This window comes from Canis lupus, chromosome 1, assembly GCF_048164855.1.
Source record: "Canis lupus baileyi chromosome 1, mCanLup2.hap1, whole genome shotgun sequence".
Taxonomy (NCBI): Eukaryota; Metazoa; Chordata; class Mammalia; order Carnivora; family Canidae; genus Canis; species Canis lupus.
Window position 1 is genome coordinate 27,782,543 of NC_132838.1, and position 14,075 is coordinate 27,796,617.

At 36.7% G+C, this 14,075-nt stretch overlaps 2 protein-coding genes across 8 annotated transcripts in view; one reads left to right on the top strand and one right to left on the bottom strand.

The window, feature by feature from the left end:
- TBPL1 (TATA-box binding protein like 1) overlaps window positions 1-14,075 on the top strand; it is a 38,385-nt gene that overhangs the window by 18,556 nt on the left and 5,754 nt on the right. For 4 of the 7 annotated variants that reach the window (XM_072824254.1, XM_072824268.1, XM_072824234.1 and 1 more), the window contains 3 exons: window positions 11,156-11,334; window positions 13,686-13,768; window positions 13,929-13,992. In XM_072824254.1, the coding sequence (XP_072680355.1) occupies window positions 11,200-11,334; window positions 13,686-13,768; window positions 13,929-13,992 (282 nt within the window). In that variant the 5' untranslated portion in view covers window positions 11,156-11,199. Of the gene's footprint in view, window positions 1-10,527; window positions 10,672-11,155; window positions 11,335-13,685; window positions 13,769-13,928; window positions 13,993-14,075 lie in introns of all 7 variants that reach the window. The other 3 variants (XM_072824239.1, XM_072824252.1, XM_072824249.1) reach the window with 1 other exon arrangement.
- SLC2A12 (solute carrier family 2 member 12) overlaps window positions 1-14,075 on the bottom strand; it is an 83,352-nt gene that overhangs the window by 6,749 nt on the left and 62,528 nt on the right. The window lies entirely within an intron of this gene.

Below are 14,075 nucleotides of genomic sequence, written 5' to 3' on the forward strand. Positions count from 1 at the left end.
GGTATGTGGTCTTTGTCACAACTGCTCAGCTGCTCACATAGTCATTAGGTAAATACTTGAGAATGGCATGTTCCATTAAAACTTTTTTTTAACGGGATCCCTGGATGGCTCAGTGATTTAGCACCTGCCTTCAGCCCAGGGCATGGTCCTAGAGTCCCGGGATCGAGTCCCACATCAGGTTCCCTGTGGGGAGCCTGCTTATCTCTCTGGATGGGTCTCTGCCTCTCTCTCTCCGTATTTCTCATGAATAAATAAATGAATTCTTTTAAAAAACAACAACAACAACTTTTTTTTTTTTTTCACAAAATAGCCACTGGCCCATTGGCCATAGTTTGCTGACCCTTGCCTAACCTGTTGTGATCTCCTTTTTTTTCTGTCTGTTAATGTGGACTTCTCAGATTTTGTGTCAGTTCATTAAATAATACTATTTGATTATAAGATGCAATTACCTGTGAATCCATCAAATAGTAATAGCTACCATTTAATGAACACATGCTAAATGCTATGTACTAGACATAAATAACCTATTTAATCTTTAAAAGTACCTTAGGAGGTACAGTGATGCCACCAATTTCCAGAAGAGAAAATTAAGAAGTAAGTTTTCTTCTATACTATTAAATAGATGTGAAAGAACAGCAAAAAAAACCACCATTTTTTAAAAGGCAAAACGTTAGCTTGGTCACAGACGTGCGTGGAGGGACTATGTAATCTGTTGAAATCTGGACACAGAGACACAGAACGTCTACTTCCTAACGTGCTGTTTTGAGAGCTTTTTAAATAATATAAGATTACTTGGATAGCATGTCTTGCTTGTAGAAAAGAACAATTTCCAGGAGACCATGAGGGTTCGTGTTATTTATAAATTGGTCTGTATTCAGTCTCCCCCTACTTCTGCCATTTCTCAAATCATGGGTGGTAATTTGGTGGTTAAAGCATTAGAGGCCCCTCCCTCAGTATCCTCAGATGCAACTTGAATACACTTAAAGTAGCTAGATTCTACTTTTTTCTCAGGTTTATTTAGTTTTGTTCTTTTGGCTTTTTATAGGATTTTAGGGGTATTTTTGCCTTGTTTTTAGGACACTGTTTATTGTACCCTTTTCAGTTTAAATATCTCTTCCGGCATGGAAAATATAAAATGTAGTACAGGCATAACCAGTTTTATTGCACTTCACAGATACTGTGTTTTTGGCAATGGAAGGTTTGTGACAACTCTGCACCAAGCAAATCTATTGGCACCATCTTTCCCGTACTTTGATAAGTCTCTCAGTTTTCCAGACTTGTTTATTACCCTCTTTTGTTATGGTGATCTTTGATGTTACTCTCTAAGTGTTTTGGGGGCACCATGAAATGTACCCTTGTAAGATGGCAGACCTAATCAAGAAATAACGTGCGTATCTGCTGCACCAACTGGTCATTCCCCTGTCTCTCTCCTTGCACCCCCCTATTCCCTGAGACACAACAGTATTGAAATTTGGCCAGTTCATAACCCTACAGAGACCTGTAAGTGCTCAAGTGAAGGGAAGAATTACATAGCTCTCACTTTAAATCAAAGCCAGATATGATTATGCTTAGTGAGAAAGGCATGTCAAAAGATGAGATAGGCCAAAAGCTAGTTAGGTCTCTTGTGTCGTTAAGCCAAGTAGTGGATGCAAAGGAAAAGTTCTTTTTAATTTTTTTTTTTTTTTTTTTTTTTTTTTTATGATAGGCACACAGTGAGAGAGAGAGAGAGGCAGAGACATAGGCAGAGGGAGAAGCAGGCTCCATGCACCGGGAGCCCGATGTGGGACTCGATCCCGGGTCTCCAGGATCGCGCCCTGGGCCAAAGGCAGGCGCCAAACCGCTGCGCCACCCAGGGATCCCGCAAAGGAAAAGTTCTTGAAGGAAATTAAGAGTACTACTCTGGTGAACACAATAATGTGCTGTATTGCTGATATGGAGAAAATTCTAGGGGTCTGGATAGAAGATCAAACCAGCCACCAGATTCCCTTAAGCCAAAGCCTAATTCAGAGCAAGGCCCTAACTCTCGCCAAATCTGTGAAGGTTGAAAGAGGAGAGGAAGCCGCAGAAGAAAGTTTGAAGCTAGCAGAGGTTAGTTCATGAGGTTTAAGGCAAGAAGCCGTTTCTATAACAAAAGTGTACGATGAAGCAGCAGGTGCTACTATAGAAGCGGCAGTGAGTTCTCCAGAAGGTCTGGCTAAGATCATTCATGAAGCTGGCTACACTAAACAGCAGATTTTAGATATAGACAAAACAGCTTTAGTTTGAAGAAAATGCTATCTAAAGCTTTCATAGCTAGAGAGGAGAAGTCAACGCTTGGCTTCAGAGGTTAGGCTCTTCAGTTAGGAGTGAATGCAGCTGGTGACTTGCAGTTGAAGCCAGTGCTTATTTACCATTCAGAAAGCCCTAGGGCCTTTAAGAATTACTCTATGTCTGTCTACTCTGCCTGTGTTCCATAAATGGAACAACAGAGCTTAGATGACAGCACATCTGTTCGCAACTTGACTTAGTATTTTGAAGAACTTTTGAAGAACCAGAAAAAAAAAAAAAAAGATCCTTTTCAAAATACTACTGCTCACTGACAAGGCACCTGGTCACCCAAGAGCTCTGATGGGGATGTGCAGCGAGATTAATGTTCTTTTCATGCCTGTTAACACAACAGTCTTTCTGCAGCCCATGGATCAAGGAGTCATTTTGACTTTCAAGTGTTATTATTTAAGAAATACATTTCCATAAAGCTAGAGCTGCCACAGATAGTGATTCCTTTGATGGATCTGGAAAAAATACATTGAAAACCTTCCAGAGGGATCCCTGGGTGGCGCAGTAATTTAGCGCCTGCCTTTGGCCCAGGGCGCAATCCTGGAGACCCAGGATCGAATCCCACGTCGGGCTCCCGGTGCATGGAGCCTGCTTCTCCCTCTGCCTGTGTCTCTGCCTCTCTCTCTCTCTCTCTCTGTGTGTGACTATCATAAATAAATAAAAATTATTAAAAAAAAAAAAAAGAAAAAGAAAACCTTCCAGAAAAGATTCACCATTCTAGATACCATTAAGAACATTTTTAAAAAAGATTTTATTTATTTATTCATGAGAGACACACACACACAGAGAGAGAGAGAGGCACACTGGCAGAGGAAGAAGCAGGCTCCATGCAGGGAGGGAGCCCGACATGGGACTCAATCCGGGGACTCCTGGATCATGCCCTGGGCCGAAGGTAGATGCTCAATCCCTGAGCCACCCAGGCGTCCCATTAAGAACATTTGTAATTGGGGGGGGGGGGAGAGCTCAAAATATCCACATTAACAGGAGTTTAGAAGGAGTTGGACTTCAGCCCTCATGGATGACTTTAAGGGATCAAGACTTCAGTGGAGTAAGTGACTGCAGGTGCAATAGAAGAAACAAGAGAACTAGAATTAGAAGTGCAGCCTGAGGGTGTGACTGAATTCTGCAATGTCATGATAAAATTTGAATGCGTGAGGAGTTGCTTCTTAAGGGATAAGCAAAAGCATTTTTTGAGATGAAATCTACTTTGGTGAAGATTGTTGAAGGGACAACAAAGGATTTAGAATGTTACATATACTTAGTTGATAAAGCAGTAGACTTATTGGATTGAGAGGATTGACTCCCAATTTTGAAAGTTCTAATGGTGGCTCAATGCTATCAGAGAGCATCACATGCTATAGAGAAATTGTTCATGAAAGGAAGATCCAATCCATCCAGCAAATTTTATTGTTGTCGTATTTTAAGAAATTGCCACAGCCTCCAACCTTCAGCAACCACCACCTAGTGAGTCAGTAATCATCAACATCCAGGCAAGACCCTCCCCTAATAAAAAGATGGACTTGCTCAAAGCTCAAATGATGGTTAGCATTTTTTAGCAATAACATACTTTTTAAATAAGGTATATAAATTGATTTTTTTTAGACATAATGCTATTGCACACTTAATAGACTACAATATGGTGTCATGCAACTTCTATATGTACTGAGAAACCACACAATTCATTTGACTTGCTTTATTGAGTTACTTGCTTTACCGTGGTGGTCTGGAACCAAACCTGTAGTCTTCGATGTACTTTGTCTTAAAAGCCAGGAGGTGGCGGTGTTTTCCGAGTAATTCTTTTAAGGTTGCAGTTTGTGCTGATTGTTGAAAGTAATGTTTTTGAATACCATTAGAAAGTCAAAGATCCTAAAACACACGTGTTCTTGTCCCTAAAATCATTGAGTGAGGAAGAAGCTGCTTCAGCTTCTATGATGCACTTTTTTCTAGGACTATTTAAAAATTTTTATTGAGATTCAGTTGACATGTAACATTATGTTTCAGGTTATACAACTTGATTCAATATATGTATGAGTTGCAAAATAATCACACCACCACAGTGTGGTTAACATCCATCACCACACATAGTTACAATTTTTTTTTCTTGTGATGAGACCTTTTAAGATCTCTTTTATCAGCTTTCAAATATAGGATAGAGTAATATTAACTAGTCACCAGACTAGACTGTACATTACATCCACAGGACTTATTTTTTTTTATAATTGCAAGTTTGTACTTTTGACCACAATTATAATTGCATTTAATAAAAAGCTAAAAATAGGACATTTCCTGAAGTTAGGACAGGTGCAGTTTTGATCTTTGCTTTTTGTTAGAAGAAAATATTTGACAACTCATACTAGGCATTTACTTGAGGTACAGGACAAAACGCCTGATTAAACCATGCCTTAATGTTAGGCCTTGGGCAGTGAGAAAGTTATTGATAATTATATTGAAATCAAAATAGAATTAACTTTATTTTTCTTGTAATAAGTCTAATATATATATTGTTTTACTACAGTGTACAAAAAAATTGAAGAAAATTATTTAATTTTCCTGTATGAAAAAACTATTGGAATGTTTTACATTTCAAAAATTTGAGTTGTATTTTTCTTTGCATTTCTACCATGTTTTCTTTTTAAGGTTTTGTTTCTACTTTTATTATTTTCTTCCTTATGTATTATGGCTGTTATTTAATTGATTTCTTGGTTCAAATGCTTAAGTCATTTGTATTTCCATGCTTCTTATTTTCCAGTAGTTGTATTTCTTTCTTGCTTTTAACCTTTTCTTTAGTTGAAGTATAATTAACATATACAATATTATATTAGTTTGAAGTGTACAGTATAGTGATTCCCCATGTATATGCATTACAACGTGCTTATGATAAATGTAATTACCATCTCTCACCATACAAAGTTACTGCAGTATTTTTGACTAATATTCCCTGTGCTGTACTTCTAATCCCAGTGAATTATTTATTTTATAACTGGAAATTTATACCTCTTAATTTCCTTGTATGTCACCCATCCCCACACCCATCTTCCCCTCTGACAACTACCAGCTTCTTCTCTGTGTTTTAGTCTCTGCTTTTGTTGTTGGTGTTTGTTTTGTTTTTTAGATTCCACATATAAGTGAAATTTTTGAATAATTTCACACAACATAATACCTTCAAGATCTATCCATGTTGTCGCAAATGGCAAGATTTCGTTCAATATAGCCGAGAAGTATTCCATTATGTATACATATACAACATTTTTTAAATCCATTCACTCATTGATGTGTGATCACTTAAATTGTATCCACATCTTGGCTATTGTAAAGAATACTGTGATTAACATGGGGGTGCATATATCTTTTCGATTTAATGTTTTCCTTTTCTTCAGATGAATATCCAAAAGCAGAATGGCTGGATCATATGTTATTTCTGTGTTTAATTTTTTGAGGAAACTCCATACTGTTTTCCATAGCACCTATCCCACTTTACTACCAGCAGTGCACAAAGGTTCCCTTTTCTCCACATCCTCACCAGCATTTGTTATTTTTTGTCTTTTTGTTGCCAACCATTCTAACACATGTGCAGTGATGTCCCATTGTGGTTTTGATTTGTGTTTCCCTGATGATTAGTGACATTGAGTATCTTTTCATGTGCTTGTTGACCATCTGTATGTCTTTTTTGGAAAAATGTCTCTTCAGTTCCTCTACTCATTTTTTTTTAATTAATTTATTTATTTATTCATGAGAAACACAGAGAAGCAGAGACACAGGCAGAGGGAGAAGCAGACTCCCTGCAGGAAGCCCAATGTGGGACTCGATCCCGGAACTCCGGGATCACAACCTGAGACAAAGGCAGATGGTCAACCGCTGAGCCACCCAGGTGTCCCTCCTCTACCCATTTTTTAATTAGATTGTGGTTTTTGCTATTGAATTATAGGAGTTCTTTATATTTTTTGGATATTTACCTCTTACTGGGTATATATGATTTGCAACTGTTTTCTCCCATTCAGTAGGTTACCTTTTCATTTTGTTTGCTGTGCAAAAGCTTTTTAGGTTGATGTAGCTCTCATTTGTTTGTTTTTGCTTTTGTTACCTTTGCTTTTAAAATTAGACCCAAAACTCAGGGGAGCCTGGGTGGCTCAGTTGGTTAAGTGTCTGACTTCGGCTCAGGTCATGATCTCAGGGTCCTACGATGGAGCCCTAGTCTGGGTATGGCTCCTTGTTCAGTGCAGATCCTGCTGCTTCTTTGCCTTCTGCTCCCTGCCCCCACCCCCACCCCCATGAGTGCTGTCTCTCTCTCCCTCTCTCAAATAAATAAATATCTTAAAAAAAAATAGTTAGATCCAAGAATTCACTGCAAAGATTGGTATCAAGGAACTTATCACCTGCTTTTTTTTCTAGTTTTCTAGTTTTAGGTTTTACATCTCTAACCCATTTTGAGTTAATTTTTGTGCATAGTATAAGATAGTATAGGTTCATTCTTTTGAATGTAGCTATCCAATTTTCCTAGCTCCATTTGCTGAAGAGACTGTCTTTTCCTCAATGTATATTTTTGCCTCCTTTTTCATAAATCAATTGACTGTATAAGCATGGGTTTTATTTCTGAGTTATATTCTGTTTTATTAATCTCTGTGCCAGTTTTTATGCCAATACCATACTGTTTTGATTATTCTAGCTTTGTAATATAGTTTGAAACCAAGTCCAGCTTTGTTCTTTCTCAAGATTGCTTTTATGGTTCCATACAAATTTTAGAATGTTTTGTTCTATATCTGTGAAAAAATACCCTTGGAATTTTTATAGAGATTGCATTGAATCTGTAGATTGCTCTGGGGTGGTATGGATGTTTTAGCAATATTAATTCTTTTAATCTACTAGTATGCTGTATCCATGTATTTGTTTTCAGTTTCTCTTATCAATGTCTTACAGTTTTCAGTGTATAGGTCTTTCACCTTCTTGTTTAAATTTATTCCTGGGTATTTTATTCTTTCTGATGCAATTGTAAAGTGAGTTTTTAAAGTTTCTCTTTCTGGGATCCCTGGGTGGCGCAGCGGTTTGGCGCCTGCCTTTGGCCCAGGGCGCGATCCTGGAGACCCGGGATCGAATCCCACGTCGGGCTCCCGGTGCATGGAGCCTGCTTCTCCCTCTGCCTATGTCTCTGCCTCTCTTTCTCTCTCTGTGACTATCATAAATAAATAAAACTTAAAAAAAAAAAAAAAAGAATGTGCTTTAAAGTTTCTCTTTCTGATAGTTGTTAATGTATAGAAACAGAACAGATTTTATATATTGATTTTGTACCTTGCAACTTTACTGAATTCATTTATCAGTTAAAGCTGTTTTGGTGGAGTCTTTAGTGTTTTCTATATATAAAATCATGTCCACAGAAAGTGACAATTTTGCTTTTTTCCTTTCCAATTTGGATGCATTTTCTTTTTCTTGCCTAATTGTTCTGGCTAGGATTTCCAATACTATGTTGAATATAAGTGGTGAGAGTGGGCATCCTTTTCCTGGTCTTAGAGGAAAAACTTTCAACTGTTCACCATTCAATATGATGTTAACTGTGGGGTGAATCTTTGTTAATATCCAGCACTGCTCTCTTACAGGATAGACAAATTAATTGCAAGTAGGGTTTTTTTGTTTGTTTGTAATCTTTCAAAAATGTGTAATCTTTCATGTAGGATGCCTCTTTCTTTTTTAAATACTGACTTCATATTTTATCCTTGATCTAAAACCTATGAGAGCAATAGTATTAAAGCTGCTTGCCAGATTATATTCATGTAAAACATGAACATTGAGTAACTTAAGATGAACTATGTTTTTAGAGTTGCTTAAACTCTGGATTAATTTCAAGGCTTTGCATTCACCAAGATTTGCTTTACACCTACTCTCTTGACTTATTTTTACCCTATATATTGCCCTTGTATTCTCCCCTTAATTTGTTTTAACCTGTTTGATGAAAAGAAAAATCTATGTGAAACAGTAAATTTGACATAGTTTCTCTTTAGGTAGTGCTTTCTGTAGCCTATCCCATGGAATGTGTAGCCATTAAGATTAGATTTAGTGACATATAACAAAAATCCAACATGTGAGGGCCTTGAGATGGAAATTGATCTTTCTCTCACATTCATCAAGTCTGGCATTAGGAAGTGCAGGGATAAGGAGTTTCACTCTACTGGGAATTCAGGCTTCTGTTTTCCTGTTCCACTATCTTTATCACATAGTCTAATGATCCCAAATGGCTACTTGAGCTCCAACTTTTACATCCAACTCCAGACATTAAGAGTGAAAAGGGGTGGAAAGGCCAAAGGGGTCTTTGCTGGCCTAGCTTGGTCACTCTAAGCAGTCGGTTCTTCCCAAAAGACATAAAACCATTCATTTTACATTAACCATGATGGGACCATGTGGCCTCTTGGCTGTACCTATTCCAGGGAGCCTTAAAAGTATGTGTCATATTTTAGTCCTCCCACAGTGTACCCAGCTAGATTCTCTTGGGTTCTGTTCATTGTGAAGGAAGGGTGGAATGGATGTTGAGGTAAGCAACTAAAAGCCTCTTTACATTATTTCACAGTTTCTATAGGAACATAGGAAACCTGGTGAGGTCTAGGTTATTACCCAGATACTCTACCCTAGTATCTATTATTACTAGAGTAATAGAGTAGTAGAGTATCTGGGTAATAATATAATCATGGAAAGTGATACTAAGGTATCGCTACTCTGCCTTTTGATTTAAACTTATTTGATCTATATTAATTGTCATTTTTGTGTTATTATTACCAGATATATGTGCTAAGTACTTTTGATACGTTCTATATAACCCCCACAATACTTTCTGGTAAGGTACTATATTCCATGCCACAGATGAGAAGACTGAGGCCCAGACATAGTACATAACTTGTCAGGTTTTAATAACTAATAAGTGGTGAGTCAGATACTGATCCCACTTTTAAGATCAGTATTGATAACTGCCTCAGTCCTCTTTGTTAATCTGTGTACCCATATTTTTATCCATTGTTATCCCTGCCCCACTCCTTGTACATAAAAATTATTTGAGGTTGCTCAGACGTACACAACAACAAAATAAGCAGATTGAAGGGAATATAAATGTGAGAAAACTTGATGAACCTGAGATACAAGGGGTACACAGAGCTGAATGCTCCTTCATCCTAGAGAGGTGCTAGAAGGCTTGGTCTGACTTGTGTTCTATCAGATACTAAAAGACAAGAAAACAAGCTTGAATTTTCTTTATTGAAACTCTTGGCATCTTCTTTTTTTTTTCATTCTTTTTTAAATTTTATTTTATTTATTCATGACAGACACAGAGAGAGAGGCAGAGACACAGGCAGAGGGAAAAGCAGGCTCCCTGTGGGCACCCTGATGTGGGACTTGATCCTGGGACCCCAGGATCAAGCCCTGGGCCAAAGGCAGACACTAAATCGCTGAGCCACCCAGGTGTCTCATCATCTTCATTATTTTAATCGAATAATAATTTGAATCTTTATAAAGAATATTAGTTTTTCATATTGCTGCTTCACGGAATCTTAAAAGTCATTACAATGGTATTATTACTGTTTTCTGGTTTTTTCTGTGGGTTAAATAAGCTGAATTACTGTTACTTGTTTTTTAAGAAGTTGAAACCTAGGGACACCTGGGTAGGTAGCTCAGTCCATTGAGCTTTGGCCTCTTGGTTTTGGCTTGAGTCATGATCTCAAGGTTGTGAGGTCAAGCCTCACATCAATTTTGTGCTGGGCATGGAGTCTACTTGAGATTCTTTCCCTCTCTCTCTGCCCTTCCCCCCACTTACACTCTTTTTCTTACTCTCTTTTAATAAATAAATAAAATCTATAAAAATGGAAACCTAGTCAAAGATATTTTTTTTAGCTGGATATGGGTCATATGCTTACTAAAAACTAGGACTCATTTTTGTTTGTTTTTAGAAATGCTCGTATCACAGTTTTGAAAGGTATATTTTAGAAGACTGTGATCTTGACAAAAATGATGTTGGGCTCTTGGCCAGAGCTCCTTGAAGACAAAAAAGATTTTGTCTGAATTCACTTTTTTCTCTGGTGTCCTCAGTGACTCACTCGATAAGTGAATAATGAATGAATGGCTAGTAAATGAGAAAAACCTGTTAACAATTATTCTAATAATATAATTAATATTTCTGCTCCTTTAAATAAGTAAGCCAGCTATCCAAAGTAGAGGAAAAATAGGTTATCTTTCCTTTAGCCCTTTAGCCCCGGCACATTGTATGAGGTGGATTATTATACCATGAATGACTGGACATCAGGACCACAAAGTCCAGCCCTTGAACTTGGTGTATTTCGAGAATTGCCATAACTGTGATATGCCTGAAACATAGTGGTTGCAAAGGCAAGTAGCACGAGATAAGTCTGGTAAATTCCTGGGGTGTAAAAGTTACTTATTATAAGGAATAAAAATTAGGACCAGCTTTTGAAAGATTTTATATGATGTGTTTGTTATCTTTTTAAAAGTAACTTTTTAGGGATCCCTGGGTGGCGCAGCGGTTTGGCGCCTGCCTTTGGCCCAGGGCGCGATCCTGGAGACCCGGGATCGAATCCCACGTCGGGCTCCCGGTGCATGGAGCCTGCTTCTCCCTCTGCCTCTCTCTCTCTCTCTCTCTCTGTGACTATCATAAATAAATAAAAATTTAAAAAAAAAATTAAAAAAAAAATAAATAAAAGTAACTTTTTAAATGGGAAACAGAAGGGACATGATTTGGTTGGAGTGACCTTTGAAAAATAATGTAATTCATTTCTTATATTTTAATTTTCAAGACTTTGTGAAAAACAAATTAACAGAATATTTAATTACTTTATTTTGTTTTATTTCTTAGGATGTGATCTTCGTGGTGGGAAGCTAAGTTTTTAAACTACCCCAATGGATGCAGACAGTGATGTTGCATTGGACATTCTAATTACAAATGTAGTCTGTGTTTTTAGAACAAGATGCCATTTGAACTTAAGGAAGATTGCTTTGGAAGGAGCAAATGTAATTTATAAACGTGATGTTGGAGTAAGTATCTAAATTTTGGTATGTGTGCCACATAGACTAATTTTATTGTCCTGTGAATCATATTCTAAAATACATTCACTATACTGCTAGTTTATAAGCACCTTCCCATGTGCCAGCAGTACTGAATATAACATTGAGCCCTGGAGAGTGGCCCCTCCTCCCCTAAGTGTCCACTTTTGGATGTTCTCGATCTCCAAGTCTTAGCAAAGAACTCACAGGCTACTAGAATTTGATTGTTCTCCCAATTTCTTTTAAATGAAGAAGGGGACATTTATATGTAGTGCATACTTACACAAATATAATTTTTTAGGGGTACCTAGGTGGCACAGTCGGGTAAGTGTCAGACTCTTGGTTTTAGCTCAGGTTGTAATCTCAGGGTCATGTATGTGATTGAGCCGCACATCAGGCTCTCCTCTCAGCTCAGTCTGCTTAAGTTTCTCTCTCCCTCTCCATCCTCTCTTTCCCCTCTCACTTTCTCTCAAATAAATCTTAAATATATATATATTTTTTTCAGTTACATGAATGATATATGATATGAATGATGCCCTTATATGTTGTAATTTTTGTATTATATTTAGCCAAAATAGTAGGTATTCTTTAGTAACAAATAGCTGAAAATAATATGGTTCATATCATAACCTAGCTAGATACTTTAAATTTCAGTTTTTGTTAGACCTGTAATATTTAAAATGAAAGCATGGATAGCTTGCTTTTAAGCTTACTGAGATTAACATTACAAATGACAATGTGTGTTTATCAGCTTTTATAAACCAAATGATGTTGAGATATATATCTGATACATTTATTATGAAAATTATGGAGGTATATGAAGGCTCTAAGCTCTAAAAATTATGTGCCAGTATACCTCAGTGAATTATCATTAGCTCTTATACTAGAAACTAAGTTAAGGTTAATTCAACTAAAAATTGCAGTGACTCACAATTAAGGATTTTCAAGTTCATCAGTGATGCTGTCATCACCTAAACAAAGGAATAAATATGTCTGCTAAGAAGTTTAGAGAGTAAAATGCCCAATACTATGTTGGAACTTGAGCATGCCATGTGACAGGAAAGACATTTTTTGTAGAGGGGTTGATTGAGAAAGCTGTGTTGATCAATAAGGTGGTGGTGAAAGAATTAAATGCAGAACAAACTCAGTTTAGTGTTTCTCAGCTACTTGTGTATGAAATTTTATAATATCGTTTAGTTCAAGTTTAATTTGACTCTGGTAAATTTTATCCTTCCAGACCTAATAGCTTTTTAGTTTGATAATATGATATGTTACAAAGAAAGGGTGAAACTCAGAAAGTAACAAGGAGAAATTTCCAATTCATGTATATGTTACAGTATTCAATAAATATTTCTCTCTTACACATAATGGCTATATAATATTTTCAAAAATGAAAAATCGCAATGCAAATTTAATTTCACATTATTCTCTTGGACCTTAGTCCTTGACTGATTTATGTTCACTCTGTAGATAATTTCATTCAAACCCACAGCCTTAAATGCATTTCATATCTAAGGAATCCAACATTTCTCCTGTGTTCAAGATTTGTATATTGAACTTAAGTATGTAGTAGGCATCTCAACTGTAAGATACAATATAGTGCTGAGTACCATGAAGCAGAATAAAGCAGTATAGGAGATGATGAGCAATGAAGGGATGGGTGCTTTGGTGGAGTGGTCAGGGAAGTCTAGCTGACATCTGATGAGAGACTTGAATGAAAGTGAGAATATTGAGGAAGAATATTCCAGATGAAGTTAATAACAATTACTGCAAAATTCCCAAGGCATGAATAGGTTCAGCATGCTTAAGGATCCATGCAAATTGCAAATTCCAGTTATGTGTCCCGAGAGGAATGAGAGCTGAAGTTTCCATACTTGAAGTGCATTGATTTCAAATATATAGTAAGAGATTTGTACAGACCTTGTATTTTTAATTAATGTTCTTTTGAATTAATACATTCTTTGTGTTCAAGTATGATACTTGATTTCAGAATGGATGATTTGGAGAACAATTATTTCAGTCTTGGGTAAGCTTTGAGTAGTAAAACTTTTATTAAAATGGCCACATACAGGAACGCCTGGGTGGCTCCAGTGGTTGAGTGTCTGCCTTCGGCTCAGGGTGTGATCCTGGAGTCCTGGGATTGAGTCCCACGTCGGGCTCCCTGCATGGAGCCTGCTTCTCCCTCTGCATGTGTCTCTGCCTCCCTTTCTGTGTCTCTCATGAATAAATAAATAAAATATTTTTTAAAATAAAATGGCCACATAGAGTAGAGCCATAAGTGAAAATTAACACTTAGTATGTAACCATGGTTTTTTTGTTTCTGTTTTTGTTTTTTATTGCAGAAAGTATTAATGAAGCTTAGAAAACCTAGAATTACAGCTACAATTTGGTCCTCAGGAAAAATTATTTGCACTGGAGCAACAAGGTAAATTTTACTTGGATTTTTTATTTTAATTTTTAAATTTTTCCTTTATGGAAAGGACATTTTTCTAGACTTAAAATTATATGTACAGTTTGTCATGTTTGTCAGTATAAAATTTATTTCTTGTGTGACTGATAATCTTTTTCTTTCCTTAAAACCATAGTGAAGAAGAAGCTAAATTTGGTGCCAGACGTTTAGCTCGCAGCCTGCAGAAATTAGGTTTTCAGGTAACATTTTAAAAAACATCCAAACTGTAAATATTAAAGGATTTAATTTGTAAAGTTAAATTTTTTAATGTAATAGACTAAAG